At 42.1% G+C, this 16,565-nt stretch overlaps 1 protein-coding gene across 1 annotated transcript in view; it reads left to right on the top strand.

Annotated features, from left to right (window-relative positions):
* Positions 1 to 16,565, top strand: part of ROPN1 (rhophilin associated tail protein 1) — a 34,704-nt gene that overhangs the window by 8,374 nt on the left and 9,765 nt on the right. The window contains exon 2 of the mRNA XM_038583059.1: positions 13,397 to 13,524. Within this exon, the coding sequence (XP_038438987.1) occupies positions 13,409 to 13,524 (116 nt within the window). The 5' untranslated portion in view covers positions 13,397 to 13,408. The remainder of the gene's footprint in view (positions 1 to 13,396; positions 13,525 to 16,565) is intronic.

Below are 16,565 nucleotides of genomic sequence, written 5' to 3'. Positions count from 1 at the left end.
AAATACACAAGCTAACCTTACACCTAAAGGAGCTGGAGAAAGAACAGCAAATAAAGCCTAAATCCAGCAGGAGAAGAGAAATAATAAAGATTAGATCAGAAATCAATGAAATAGAAACCAAAAGAAGAATAGAACAGATCAACAAAACTAGGAGCTGGGTCTTTGAAAGAATTAAAAAGATTGATAAACCTCTGGCCAGACTTATCAAAACAAAAATAGAAGGACCCAAGTAAATAAAATCATTAATGAAAGAGGAGAGATCACAAACACCGAAGAAATACAAACAATTATAAGAACATACTATGTGCAACTATATGCCAACAAATTAGGCGATCTAGAAGAAATGAATGCATTCCTAGACATGTATGAACTACCAAAACTGAAACAGGAAGAAATAGAAAACCTGAAGAGACCCATAACCAGCAAGGAAATCGAAGTAGTCATCAAAAATCTAACAAGAGTCCAGGGCCAGATGGCTTCCCAGGGGAATTCTATCAAACATTTAAAGAAGAATGAATACCTATTCTCTGAAGCAATTTCAAAAAATAAAAGTGGAAGGAATACTTCCAAACTCTTTCTGTGAGACTAGCTAGCATTACCTTCATCCCAAAACCAGACAAAGACCCCTACCAAAAAGGAGAATTACAGACCAATATCCCTGATGAACATGGATGCAAAAATTCTCACCAAGATACTAGCCTATAGGAACTAACATTACATTAAAGGGATTATTCACCATGACCAAGTGGAATTTACTCCTGAGTTGCAAGTGTGGTTCAACATCCAAAAATCAATCAATGTGATACACTACATTGATAAAAAAAAAAAAGACAAGAATCATAAGATCCTCTCAATAGATGCAGAAAAAGCATTTGACAAAGTAAAGCATCCATTCTTGACTAAAACTCTTCATAGTGTAGGGATAGAGGGAACATATCTCTATCTCATAAAAGCCATATACAAAAACCCCACAGCAAATAACATTCTCAAAGGAGAAAAACTGAGAGCTTTTCCCCAAGGTCAGGAACATGGCAGGGGCGTCCACTGTCACCCCTGCTGTTCATCATAGTACTAGAAGTCCTAGCCTCCAATCAGACAACAAAAAGAAATAAAAGACATCCAAATCCACAAAGAAGTTAAATTCTCACTCTTTGCAGATGACATGATACTCCATGTGGAAAACCCAAGAGATTCTGCCCCAAAATTGCTAGGATTCATACAGGAATTCAGCAAAGTGGCAGTATATAAAAGCAATGCATAGAAATCATTTGCATTTCTATACACTAACAATGAGACTGGAGAAAGAGAAATTAAGGAGTCAATCACATTTACAATTGCACCAAAAACATAAGATACTTAGGAATAAATCTAACCAAAGAGACAAAGGATCTGTACTCAGAAAACTGTAGAACACTCATGAAAGAAATTGAGGAAAACAAAGAAATGGAAAAACGTTCCATGCTCATGTATTGGAAGAACAAATATTGTTAAAATGTCTGTGTTACCTAGAGGAATCTGTACATTCAATGCAATCTCTATAAAATACCATTAACTTTTTTCACGTAGCTGGAACAAGTAACCCTAAAATATGTATGGAACCAGGAAAGACCCCAAATAGCCAAGGGAATGTTGAAAAAGAAAACCAAAACTGGTAGCATCATAATCCCAGACCTTAAACTCTATTAAGCTTAGCTGTGATCATCAAGACAGTATGGTATGGGCACAAAAATAGACACATAGATCAGTGGAAGCAGAATAGAGAACCCAGAAATGGACCCTCAACTCTGTGGTAATCTAACCTTCAACAAAGCAGGAAAGAATATCCAATGGAAAAAAAAAGACAGTCTCTTCAACAAATGGCATTGGGAAAATTGGACAGCCATATGTGGAAAAATGAAACTGGACCATTTTCTCACACCATACCCAAAAATAGACTCAAAATGGATGAAAGACCTAAGTGTGAGACAGGAATCCATCAAAATCCTAACAGAGACAGAGGCAGAAATTTCTGTGACCTCAGCCAGCAATTTCTTGCTAGACATATCTCCAAAGGCAAGGGAAACAAAAGCAAAAATGAACTATTGGGACTTCGCCAAGATAAAAAGCTTTTGCACAGCAGAGGCATCAATCTACACCAAAAGACGACTTACAGAATGGGAGAAGATATTTGCAAATGACATATCAGATAGAAGGTTAGTATCCAACATCTATAAAGAATTTATCAAACTCAACACCCAAAGAACAAATAATCCAATCAAGAAATGGGCAGAAGACATGAACAGACATTTCTCCAAAGAAGTACAAATGGCCAACAGACACATGAAAAAATGTTCAACATTACTCACCATCAGGGAAATACAAATCAAAACCAAAATGAGATGCCAGGGCAGCCCCGGTGGCTCAGCAGTTTAGTGGCGCCTTCAGCCCAGGGTGTGATCCTGGGGCTGCTGGATTGAGTCCCACATCGGGCTCCCTGCATGGAGCCTGCTTCTCCCTCTGCCTGTGTCTCTGCCTCTCTCTCTGTGTGTCTGTCATGAATAAATAAATAAAATATATTTTTTTAATGAGATACCACCTCATACCTGCCAGAATGGCTAAAATTAACAACTCAGAAAACGATGTTGTCAAGGATGCAGAGAAAGGGGAACCCTTGTACACTGTTGATGGGAATGCAAGCTGATACAGCCACTCTGGAAAACAGTATGGAGGTTCCTCAAAAAGTTGAAAATAGAACTACTCTACAACCCAACAATTGCACTACTGGGTATTTACCCCAAAGATACAACTGTAGTGATCCAAGGGGTACCTGCACCCCATGGTTCATAACAGCAATGTCCACAATAGCCAGTGAATTATGGGAGGAGCCCAGATGTTCATCGACAGATGAATGGATAAAGACAATATGGTATATATATACACACACACATATATATATTGCTATATTGGTAATGTATAATATATACGTTAATATATATTACTACTACTCAGCCATCAAAAAATGAAATCTTGGGGCAGCCCGGGTGGCTCAGTGGTTTAGCGCCACCTTCAGCCCAGGGCCTGATCCTGGAGACCTGGGATCGAGTCCCATGTCAAGCTCCCTGCGTGGCGCCTGGTTCTCCCTCTGCCTGGGTCTCTGCCTGCCTCTCTCTCTCTCTCTCTCTCTCTCTATCTTTCGTGAATAAATTAAAAAAATGAAATCTTGCCATTTACAATGACATAGATAGAACTAGAGGGTATTTTGTTAAGTGAAAAAGTCAATCAGAGAAAGACAATTATCATATGATCTCACTCATATGTGGGATTTAAGATATAAAAGAGGATCACAGGGGAAGGGAGGGAAAAATAAAACAAGACAAAATCAGAGAAGGAGACAAACCATAGGAGACTCTTAATCATAGGAAACAAACTGAGGGTTGCTGGAGGGGAGGTGGGGATGGGGCAACTGGGTGATGGACAGTAGTAAGAGGGCACGTGATATAATGAGCACTGGGTGTTATTAGGAGACTGAGGAGTCACTGATCTCTGAAAACAATAATACGCTATATGTTAATTAACCGAATTTAAATTTAAAAATAAATTAAAAATTATAAAAGAAATGGAGTCATGCTGTTGGAGAACGCAAAGATCAAGCAAGGCAGAGGCAACAGTGGAGTTTGAGAGTAGAGGCGAGGCGTGGTTGGATTGTGCTGCCCTGGATGATATTAAAAAGATTATGATGCTGTAATGCTTCATGAAATAAAAATAGATCAGTAATAGATGAGAATTTTTCTGTTCTTTCAAACTCACTCAGCAGATCTCAATCTTAGAATCCCATGACCATCTTAAAATTTGCTCATGGTTTCGTTTTATAGGTGTCAGAAATCTTAAAGACCTCCGCCCCGCAACACACACACCTTAACAACCCAGCAAGTGGCTTCCATCCTCAAGAGGGAATCCCAGGTCCTATTAATAAACTAGCACGAAACTACACCACCTCCAAATGCCTCCTCAATGAAGGAGTTTCTGCCAGTGATTAGTCAGATGTTCCTACTTCTTTCTTGTGGCTCCTGTTCTCCTTAGAAAGTACCAGGTGTCTTTGGCCTGTGGGATATTCTGTGAACTCTATTTCCTTGCAATCAAAGGAAGTTTATCCGCTTAGCTATTTTGTCTCAAACTTTCTTGCTGGCTTCTTAGACTCTAGGTGAGCAATTTAAACCAAAAGCTACTTTTTCCTTTAGCAACCAGTATATTTGTACAGTTTACTTTCTAATGAACATTCCTTTTCAATTATATAAATCTCAGCTTTTACTAGAAATTGGTCTCAATAACCACCAGAATTTCTTCTGTAACACATAATCTTAAAACCCTGAAAGAAAACTTAAAAGCTTTTCAACAGAAGTACTGGAGTTTCCTCAACCTTTTTCATGTCATGACACACAAAGAAATACATGTAATGCACACGCTAGGGTAAACTATAGGGTATTGGCAGGTGTATACGGAGCTTATACAAAAATTCAATATATTTTGATTACATAATTATAATAAAAAGTAAAATAGAGAAGCACAATAAAGATGTAACTGTTTACTTCGAATGAAACTCCCAAATAAACATTCCAAAGCCTTTCAAAGAGGAGACAAGCTTGCTTTCTTGTCATGAGTTTTCTTTATATCAAGTTTTGTGTTGAAATGAAAACATGAGGTTCCTGACAAAAATCTCTTAATGATGTTCTCTTTAAATTTTTATAGCTACCATCAGTGGAAAAATTTGCCTCACAGATGTGTCTTGGCAAATAGTAGAAAGGTATTTACTGAATTTTCTCCAATTGACAGAAACTCCTTTCCCACTATTAACCCGAATCTGGATCATTTAGTTCCTTCTTTCTTTCATTGAAATTCTCCTGATAACGTGAGTAGATTTCTGATGCACTTCAATTTTTTCACATCATCTATTTCTAAATAATGTGACACTTAACAGATGTTTTGCTGCTAGTCTTTAGGATTAAAGCTAGAGTATAAGCTAACCTCCCCACTGAACTGCACGGAACCTCACATTTCCTTTCAATCCATGAGCATTGTTGGTATACTTATTTTCACACACTCCTTGAAATTTTGATTAAATTCATTCTGGTGCTCAAAAATGTCAAGTAAGCCAATTTTCCGAAGACAATACTCAACAACTCTACATTAAATATCATTGACATTTTTTTTTCCAATTTTTCTTTTAGCTCCTATTCTCCAGAGAGAAAAAGCTTTTCCTTTGGTAGGTTCCTTGGTAGGAAACAGCAGACAGTTTCTTCACATAAAGCTAAAAACAGACGGAAGCAGAACGGCTTGGATTTTATTAGTAACATCCTTTAACATGGAATTCACATTTACAGGGGAACTACAGACAAGAGCCCATTGTGAGCAAAACAATGTCTTACTTGCATCCCAGGCATTGATTGCGTGGAAAGCAGATACAGTGTAAAGCTTTCCCACCTCCCTGTCATCACAGATTTCCCACCAGTGCAGGAACTGCTCCGCTTGCGTAATCTAGAACATCTGATTTGTTTTAAGTACTCAGTTACTACTCCATATACATCATCCGGAGTAGTTTGTTTTGGTACGTTTGGGGAAAACATTCCGTATTCTCCCAAATATTCCTCTCCAGGGATTTTAACTAGTGCTATTAACTGAACACAGGGACTTAACATCCGCAGATTCACCACTCTGCAAGGAAATGCTTTGATTAATTAGTCTTGGACAGAATGTCATCAGTGCATCATCTAATAGTATTATTCCAGAGTAGCATTTATATATTTCCTTGCCTTCATTCGGTCCCAAACATGCGGTCATTTCCCAGGCAGGTTGGTAAAATGAGTTATTCTATAATTGTGGGAGACATTTTGGCTTGAGTTCTTAATTATGGGACCTTTTAATTGGCTTCTTGAATCCAATCTGGTGTAAACTACTGTTGAAAATACCGCTGTAAACAGTTTCCTGTAACAGTGGGTTTCAAAGTGTGGTTTCAAGGAGTCTTGAGACTTTGGGGAGTAGAGTCCATGAAGTTAAAACTATTTTTATAATAATACTAAGACATGATATGCCTTATTACTCTTTTCCTTAAGAATATACAGTGGAGTTTTCTAGAAGCTACATGATGTGTGATATTATAACAGATTGAATGCAAAGCAGATAAGAGATTCTGACTGTCTTCTTTAAGCCAGGCATTAAGAGATGTGCAAAAAATGTAAAACAATGCCACTCAAAAAAAACAAAAAACAAAAAACAAACAAACAAAAAAAACAATGCCACTCTTTTCACTAAGGGGTTTTTTGATTCTGAAATTATAGTTATTTTTCATTGAAATGTTACTTATGTTGATATGTAAAGGATTTATTTTTATTTGAAAATTAATATTAAAAATTTTTTGCTTTAATTTATAAAATGATAAATATTGATAGATATAACCCATGTTAACAAAAGCTCTTTGGGTCCTCAATAACTTTTAAGGCGCCTGAGACCAGAAACTTTCAGAATTATACCCTGAAGAAATGTAATATAGACATTTTCTTTTTTAAAAAAATATTTTATTTATTTATTCATGAGAGAGAGGGAGAGACACAGGCAGAGGGAGAGGCAGGCTCCATGCAGGGAGCCCGACGTGGGACTTGATCCCAGGACTCCAGGATCACGCCCCGGGCCTAAGGCAGGCACCAAACTGCTGAGCTACCCAGGGATCCCTAATATAGACATTTTCTATTAAGGCCCTGGCATAATTTTCCTGGCACCATTTTCTTTATTTGATAACTTTCCCATGAAAATAAGATATTTAGGCAGACAAAACAAAAATTCTCAAACAAATCTAACTTTGAAATAATCCTGAAAATAATAATATTAATAAAAACTACTACTAGTTAATTTTAAATTATATGTTATGATAGGAAAATAAATAATTCATTGAAAGTATTAAGGAGACTATGGGGGTTTTTTTGACCATAACAAATCTATTTGCAAAGAAAATGTCCATTTTCTTATGAATTATATATATTTTAGATTTTTTATTTATTCATAATTTATTCATGAGAGACACAGAGAGAGAGGCAGAGACACAGGCAGAGGGAGAAGCAGGCTCCCTGTGGGGAGCCTGATGTGGGACTCGATCCAGGACCCTGGGGTCACACCCTTGAGCCGAAGGCAGATGCTCAACCACTCAGCCATCCAGGCGTCCCTTCTTGTGAATATTTTTTTTCTTGTGAATATTTTAAAATAAATCACCTAAGGTGCAGCTGGGTGACTTAGTCTGTTAAGCATCTGCCTTTGGCTCAAGTCATGATCTCAGGGTCCTGGGATTTAGCCCGCATGGGGCCTCTCTGCTCAGTGGGGAGCCTGCTTCTCCCTCTCCCTCTGCCTGCTGCTCTGCCTACTTGTGCTGTCAAATAAATAAGATCTTTTAAAAAATAAAATAAGTCACATGAAATTTTTGAAAAATTAAGCATTTGATAAGTGGGAATTTTGGAAATATTTAATAATCAAAGTGCTGTATTTCTTTTTTTAAAGATTTGAGAGAGAGTTCACAAGGAGGGAGAGGGAGGGACAGAGGGAGAGGGGGAGAGAGAGAGAGAGAGACAGAAAGAAGTTGAATCCCCACTAAACAGAGAGCTGGACACTGGCTGGATCCCAGAACCCTCTCATTATGACCTGAACTTTACTAAACCAATTAAATTATTTTCCATTATTATTTGTTTTTAGAAACTTTTTTTATTTCTATAAACATGTAATATCATTATAATATTTCATTAAAAATCAGCTTTTGTGGGGCACCTGAATGGCTCAGTTGGTTGAGCGTCTGCCTTTGCCTTGGGTCATGATCCCGGGGTTCTGGGATCGGGCCCCACATCAGGCTTCCTGCTCAGTGGGGAACCTGCTTCTCCCTCTCCCTCTGCTTCTCCCCCTGCTTGTGCGCGCGCTCTCTCTCTGTCAAATAACTAAATAAAATCTTTTAAAAAGAGAATCAGCTTTTGAATATTTTACATCAAAAGCCAAGCCTTGTATAAATCAAATCACAATTTCAAACAATGAGCCAGTGGTGAGGATAATGATGAAGCACATACATATGCCTTCATTGTTGGGAAAAAATGTGAAAAATAAGACCAAATTAAATTAAAGGAAGAACTACGCATATTTGAAACGCATGCACAAATGGTTATCGCTGATAATAAACACATAACAATTCAGCGATACTAAGCAGACTTACAGAGATGGTTCTAATATGGATAAAAGGGAAAACCCTAAACAAGCATCTCCTCTGGCAGGTGCTAATGCATAAAACCTTAAGCACGAAAACACAATAATTACTGAAACCTGGAAGCTTACTGACTGAGCCACACAGTTTCTGAATATAATTTCAACTATTACGAATCAGTGAATGGTTGTAAAATGGTTGTAAATTTTGGATCACTATAAAGTTTACAACCATCCGTGTCTCCTGGAGACACCCGTAACCCATTTTGCCTTGTGGCCACTTATGGAAAGCTCAACTGCAGAGATCTGTAGAAGGCAGTATGGGATGAAACGGTAAAATATGTGTTACAAGTAATAATTGATGATTCCCAAGTGTTCTAGGAAGGCCTATGGCATAGGAGGACTCGAGATGAAACTTAGGGGCTTGTGGAGTTTGAATAGATGCAAAAAAAGAGAGCGCTTTGGGTAAACCAGCCAGAAGTAGCAATGTACTGAGGGAAATAGAAAAGTAAGGGTTCTGTTAACAACGGATGAGCAAGCGCTACTGTCCTCATCTCTTGGAGGGACACCAGAGTAGACTACGTGTTAGAACGTTGTGTTGGTAACTACTAGCAGAAAGCTTAAAATTGTATGTAAATCATAGAGAACCTTGAAAATCAGGATCTGATGGCCATTCTGTGAGCAGGGCTCTCTGACCTACTCGCAGCAGCACAGAAGACCGATCTGTATGCACCGAACAGAATAGGCCAGGGAATGGCCTGACACAGGGCTCCAGTCAGGAGGCTGCACAGTAGGTGGTGACGCGCTGCACCAGAATAAAAGGAGTAGAAATAAGAGACGAAGGGATGAACTGGAGAAACATTTCAAAGGAAATATCAATGGGATTTAGTGAGATTCGACAGATTGAAGAGAATGGATGGCCCCAGGCTTTGAGGCCAAATGACTGAGAAAACGGTGGCAGGATGTTCAGAAACAAATTTGGGGAGGGGACCTAGTTGGGAGATGGGGAATACATTTTGGTGATGTGTCCTGGAGGGCAACAGGAAGTGAACAACGAAAGCACGGGTGAGAGGTCAGGGATGGAGAAACAAGTGTAATCCATACCGTTTTGTGGTAGATAAGGCCATGAGAGGATGTGAGGTCTCCAAAAAGAGTGACAGGAAGACATGAGCTCAGAATGCTGAAGACAAAGCTTTGGGAAGCTTGCAACCTTGTGCTTAACACGCGGAAAGAGGGAAAAAGTTACCATGACAGAGGAAGAGTGCAGAGGAAAATAAACAAGAGTGGAATCTGCCACCAAAGGAAGAGAAAGCCTCAAGGAGGACGGGAGAGTCCTCTTTAACAGGCCACCTCCCACATCAGACCGTGTGTGTTCAAATCCTGCCTCTGCCACTTCCGGGCTGTGCATCATTTCAAAAGTTTTATGCTCTCTCTTAGTTTCATCATCTGTAAAATGGTGATAACAGCCTACCTCACAGGGATATTTTGAGGATTAAGAGATAAAATGGATGCAGAATACTTCACATAGTATCTGGCTCAGACCAGAAGTTAATAGATGTAATTGATGACTTTTAAGAGAAAAATGGGGTGGTGAGAGCGGAAGGAATTGCAAGAGATTTAAGGAGAACCGGGCATTGAGAAAAGGAGAGCTTACTAGAGGTTGTTTGGCCAAAAATGGAGAGGTAGGGCAGCCCGGGTGGCTCAGCGGTTTAGAGCCGACTTTAGCCCAGGGTGTGATCCTGGAGACCCGGGATCGAGTCCCATGTCGGGCTCCCTGCATGGAGCCTGCTTCTCTCTCTGCCTGTGTCTCTGCCCCTCTCTCTCTGTCTCTGTCTCTCATGAATAAATAAAATCTTTAAAAAAAGTTACCAAAAACAATCTACTTGTAGTGGTAACTTTTAAATCATGAACTATTTCACACATAGGAAAGAAAGTGCATAATAGGGGCACTTGGGTGGCTCAGTTGGTTGAGCAATCTGACTCTTGATTCAGGCTCGGGTCCTGATCTCAGGGTCTTGGGATTGAGCCCCGTGTCAGGCTCTGCAACTAGCCCTGAGTCAGCTTGAGATTCTCTTTCTCCCTCTCCTTCCTCCCTCCCCACTTACTCTCTAAATAAATAAATAAATACATCTTTTAAAAACAGAAAAGACAGTGCATAATGTATATATAGGCATAAAGCTAATGAAGCAAACATCTACAAAGCTACCATCCAACTTAAAATATAGAGCATCACTAATAGTATTACTACCCCTATTGCATCTTCCTGATGACAGTCCTCTCCCTCCCCGACGGAGGGGACACAAATTTGGAATTTGTGTTTATTGTTCCTTGGTCTTTGTTATAATGTCATGACATATATGTGTAACCCTAAACAGTACATTTCCGTTCCATCCACATTGCTAGATTCACACATGGTGGTGTCTGAGGCATACTCACAACTGTGCTGTCTTCTCAATGCACTGAAGCTTTTATAGGATATGCTGACCCTCCTTATTCCTAATAATGCATTTTGCCTTGAGGTCTCTTACGTGGTATTACCATGTCTACATCAACTTTCTTTTGATCTCATTCACCTATTTATCCATATATCCTTCCACCTTCAATCTTCCTGTGTCCTTATGTCTTTTCAGATGTGCCCATAGTTGGATTTTTTAAAAATCTAGTCTATAATTTCTGTATTTTAATGGCCACCCTTAAGACCATTTCTTTTTATTGTCATTACTGACATACATGGATTCCTTTCTATCATGTTGCTCATCTACTTTTCCTATGCTTTCCCCACTCCTTTATTGCTGCCTTGTGGGTTGATCAAGTTGTGTTGTTGTTTTTAACTCCTTTTCTCCTTTCTACTGGTTATATTATTTTTACAGTAATTACTCTTGAAGTTTTACTATGCATACTTGACTTTTCACAAAGTCTAAAATTTATATATTTGTACTCTTCTTCCTTCAAATAAAAGAACATTCAATAAACGATAATGGGGATCCCTGGGTGGCGCAGTGGTTTAGCGCCTGCCTTTGGCCCAGGGCGCGATCCTGGAGACCCGGGATCGAGTCCCACGTCGGGCTCCCGGTGCATGGAGCCTGCTTCTCCCTCTGCCTGTGTCTCTGCCTCTCTCTCTCTCTCTCTCTGTGACTATCATAAATAAATAAAAATTAAAAAAAAATTTTTTAAAAAAATAAAAATAAACGATAATGGATCACCATCAACCAGAGGCCACTTTAGTTTCTTGCCTTGGGATTTCCCAACAAGGTCAGTGGTATAAATCTAAAACTTAGACCTAGTTTGTGGCAACAGACTCATGGGAGACTATGTAGCCCCAACAAGAAGCAACAATGAAGACATATTTCTGTGTTGTTTGCTCCTGCCTTATGTAGTTTTGAAATATAGGTGAAGTTAGTGGGGTGAGGTACAGAGTCAAGGACCAAGAAAGAATTCTTGAGATGTCTTTGGAGCAAAATGGTAGTTTTATTAAAGCACGGGGACAGGACCCTTGGGCAGGAAGAGTTGCTGCCCAGGGGTTGTGAGGGGTGGCTGATTATACACTTGGGAGTTGGGGGAGGTAAGGAAAAGGGAGGTTTTTAAAAGGATTTTTGTATGCTCAAGAGGACCTACAGGATATTGGAGGCCTTGCCATTGTCAAGTTAAGGTTGTTTTTCCCTCTAGTAAAGCATTAACATTAAGATAGCTGGGAGTTTCCTTCTGCAAGTTAGGTTATTGATAAGAATGCTTTTTTTTTTTTTCTTGTAAATCACTAAGACATTTTATAAACTGAGGGAGATTCATGCCTATAGACTATAATCTCTAAAAGTTAACTATTTGTTTTTCCTTTCCCTTAGCTTTAGGGCAGGAAGGAGTGCCCAGGAAGGTCACACATATCCCACAGGGTGTGGATGTGGAGGGCGGAGGGAGGGGCTGTCGTTTGTGTGCTTTGTCCTCAAGTAGCCTTCTGTTTCCTCATCACTGACCCCAGGTAGATATTTTTACTGTTTACATTGAGGGTGTGTGAGCTTTGGAGGGTCTCAGATTTGGGGAGTGGGAATAAGAGAGTCATTAGTTTAGTTGTCCACCTTTAGTGGGCCTAAGGCCTCGTCTTAGGTTCAAATTCCTACCATCTACATTTGTCCCTTTCTTTCTTCATTTGCTTATCAGTCTGGTTTCTGCTTTACTCACTTTATTTGGCTCTTAAGGATTTCCCTCACTTTCTTCCAAGTTCAGCAAGGCAATCTGATCTGAAAGGTGTGTTTGCTAGGATTTGTCTAATGTGTTTTGAAGATGAGGCCTTTTTGGATTATCCTGTCTCTTTTCCTCTGCTAGCAGCAGACTGCTAAAAAAGATTAAAATCTTTTAACCTGCTGCTTGTGTACCATCTATGGATTTTTACGTTTTGTTTCAATTTGTCCCAGAATTTTTTGAATGAAATGTACAAGTTTTCTCTTTTACAATTAGAACAGATAAATACATGTCGATGTAAGGAGACATATTCACCAAATGGCCATTTAATGATTATTTTTATTTGGAAATAATCTACTCAAATAATATAGAGGTTTCACAGAGTAAATTTTGCTACAACTTATTCTGCTCTAAGAGTTTTGTGTGTGTGACAAGGAAGATGTTCAGGATATGCTGCTGTGCATGATTTTATTTTATTTGTATTTTTAAAAAAGATTTTATTTATTCATTCACGAGAGACAGAGAGAGAGGCAGAGACACAGGCAGAGGGAGAAGCAGGCTCCACGCAGGGAGCCTGATGTGGGACTCGATCCGGGGTCTCCAGGATCACCCCCTGGCCAGAAGGCAGACACTAAACCACTGAGCCACCCAGAGATCCCCTTTTAATCGTATTTATACAAACATATTTACACTGAAAAAATTCTGGAAGGAGACATCCAATATTTTGGGGTGACATCATTAGGGGATATTTTTGCTTCTTGCTGCTCTCTGCTTGTTAAATGAAGTACTGTGTGGTTTTTCTGTAAAGGGCATAGTTATTTACAAGAACAAAAAGCGAGGATCAGTAACCCATTTTCTGACTTTGGATCTGCGTAGCAGCAGAATGCCTACACCTTGGGGGTAGTGAAGGCCCCAGCAGATCTCAGGTCAAACCGAGGCTGAGTGGCCTCTCTCCAGGATTCCTGTCATTTTATGATTCATAGAGTCCCGATTTGTTTATTTCTCTTTCCCCTGCCAACAGGTCGACCCATCAATGCCTCAGACAGACAAGCAAATATGCATCCCCCCAGAGCTGCCGGAGCTGCTGAAGCAATTCACCAAGGCCGCCATTCGCACCCAGCCGCAGGACCTCATCCAGTGGGCTGCGGAGTACGTACCCTTCCCACCTGTGCCCCAGCACTCCCCATCCCCGCAGGTGGAGGTGGAGGTGGAGGTGGGGCGGGGAGGGGGGATCCCCACCGCTGAGGAGGTAGTCCTGGCTGCAGCCTAGGCAGTCGGGGCCGATTAGCACAATCTTTGTGATGTTCGGCTCTCGGACTGCTTTGGTGCTTTATTTTTTTTCCAATTTGTCATATCTTATATTTTTTTATGTATATGTTTCTATTGGAGTTCCATTTGCCAACACCCAGTGCTCACCCCGCCCGGTGCCACCCTCAGTGCCCGTCACCCAGTCACCCCCCCCCCATCCCCTGCTTTGCTGCTTTCAAATCCACGCAGAAATGCCTCCCACGGGCCGAGGGCGAGCCGCCCTCCCCCACCCTCCCCCGCCCGCCCCTAAGCGACCCAGCTGCGCAGTGGGCGGAGGGTCCCGCGGCGGCCAGCGTGACTTAGAGCCCCACGGCCCGGCCGCTCGTGCACCTGCGGCTGCCCCCGACGCCCTGGGGGCCCGGGGGAAGGGAGCGCGGGAGCCGCACAGCTGCCCCGCCTGCCCTCGCGGCCCTAAACCCGGGCGGGCCGGGGCTCAGCACCAGGGAGCAGCACGCAGCTCTGCGCTTGCGCCGTTTTGAGCCCCCACCCCCACCCCCACCCCACGGGCCCCGCACTGCGAGTCGGGCTCATTCAGGCCCCAACCAGAGACCTCCCGTGGCTTGTCTTTGCGGGAAACTGTTATTTTCTTTAGTGTTTCCTGGAACGAGTTGGCTCCGACGTGCAGATGTCCACGCAGTGCACAAGGCTGCAAAACTGAGCGTGGGGGGCCGGAGGAACGTGGGTCTCTAACTCGGAGGGGGGCGGGGCTTTCAGGAGGGGGGGCCGTGGGTCTCTAACTCGGAGGGGGCGGGGCTTTCAGGAGCGGGAGGGCCGTGGGTCTCTAACTCGGTGGGGGCGGGGCTTTCAGGAGCGGCGGGGGGGGCGTGGGTCTCTAACTCGGAGGGGGCGGGGCTTTCAGGAGCTGCCCTGGAGCCAGCCGCCCACACAAGGTGTCTGAGCTGGGAATGTGATGGGGACCCGGGGGCCTGGGGCTTGAGGCTGGAGCTGGGAGCTAACCACACACACACACACACACACACACACACACACACGGATCATTTTCAGCGCGTGTGGCCGCTTCAGGGTGACCTCCTTAGCAGCGGTTCCGTGGGCAAGGGGGAGTCAGGTGGTTGAGCCTGCTGGTGGGCTGGGGGAGGGGAGGATGAATGTCCTGAGGTATCTGAGCAGGTGGCTAGAAGGTGTGGACACCTTGAGAAGGCACGCAGTGTGACCCGAGGGGAGCCCGGCAGGCTCTGGGCCACTCCATCCTGCTCCCGCCGTGGGTCCAGATGAAGTTTTTACAGACGGAAGGAAAAATAAGCCAGTGGCGCTCGTAAAAAGGGACATAATGGGATTGCTTTTCTAGTAATGAACACTGTTTAGTTTTCCATTCTAAATTTCATATATTATCTCTTAAGCCTGCACTGTCTAATCAGAAGACTAATTTCTTTTTGGCCTACCCAGACAGACTTTGTTTTAAGCTATACCATAGTTTAACCCCCCCCACACACATTTTATTATGCTGCTGCTTTATAACAAGAAAAATGACATTTCTTGCCATTGTCCCTGACATTTATGGGAGAAAACATTCCACCGCTGTAGCCTGCTTGCTCCCGCTTTGTATCATGTGCTATAAATTTTTTAGATATCCGTGAAGAATCAGTGTGTAGTTTAACTACAATGAAAAAAGGGAGCGTGACCTCAGAGCACCCTCCATCTCTTCAGACATGAAAAGCACTTATCAGAAAGTTTTATGTGACTCACAAGCCTGTAGCACTTTGTGAAGACTCCACAAAGTCTTTCCAAGACAAAATATGTGCTTGATTCATCACGAGCAAGAATCTCCCTGTGTGTGTGCTGTCAGTGAAGAAATCACCTCCAAGACATAAACTGGCCTTGTAGTGTGTGTGACCACACAAATGTCTAATGTACATGAATAATCGTGGAATTGTTCATCGTGAATGAAGCTAAATGACCCACAGGGTACTAAATCCATGGCTATGGTCTATTTCCACATTCTCTCACCAGCCTGGCTAAAAAAGTCCAAAGACATTGCTGGGTGTCACCCTCTCCCTGGGAAGTCTCTTCGGTCAAATGAGGTGCTGTGTTTCTGCCTCTCCCTTCTATGCCACCCACATTTCTACAGCCCACTCCTATTGTCACCCTGAACGCACACTTACCCCCAAACTGATTTGTCTGTGGAAATCGCTCATGCACATGGTAAAGGGTATCCAGACAGCATTTCTTCTGCCCTCCCCACTGCTGACCTCCAAGGGGTACCTGGAAGGTATCGTTTTGGTCCCTGTTAGTTTTAGCACCGCATTGCTCTGTGACATAGAGTCAGGCGATGGCTCGTCCCCACCATTGTATAGCTTGACCCTAGTACGGGCTTCTGCAAAATACCCTCTGGGCTTCTACAAAATCCCCTCTGTATTCTTTTTATGCTACTGGATCTGGAGAAAAATAATGAAAATATTTATTCATGAAAACTAAAGCAGAGAGGGGCAGAGGCATGGGATCCGGGGATAAGGTAATAACAAGGCTTGTGATGGGGACAGACCCTTCCAGATAGCATCAGTGACCCATTCCTTATGTCGGTTCCCTGCTACAGGCAGCCCTTTTTTATCTTTAAAAAAAATATTTATTTATTTGTTTTTGAGAGAGAGAGAGAGAGAGAGAGAGAGAGAGAGAGAGAACGTGTGTGCGAGGGAAGGGGCAGAGGGAGACAATATCCAAGCAGAGTCCTGCTGACCACAGAGCCCACCATGGGTCTCAATCCCACCAGCCATGATGTCAGGCTGAATCCAAGAGTCGGATGCTAGCCGACTCAGCCTCAGGCGCCCAGGCCTTTTTATCTAATACCTTTTTATCTTTTTAAAAAAGATTTTATTTACTTATTCATGAGAGAGAGAGAGAGAGAGAGGAGGGGGCAGAGACACAGG

This window comes from Canis lupus, chromosome 33, assembly GCF_011100685.1.
Source record: "Canis lupus familiaris isolate Mischka breed German Shepherd chromosome 33, alternate assembly UU_Cfam_GSD_1.0, whole genome shotgun sequence".
Classification (NCBI taxonomy): Eukaryota; Metazoa; Chordata; class Mammalia; order Carnivora; family Canidae; genus Canis; species Canis lupus.
The sequence above is the reverse complement of the archived record's forward strand: the minus strand, read 5'-3'. Positions and strand labels throughout refer to the sequence as shown.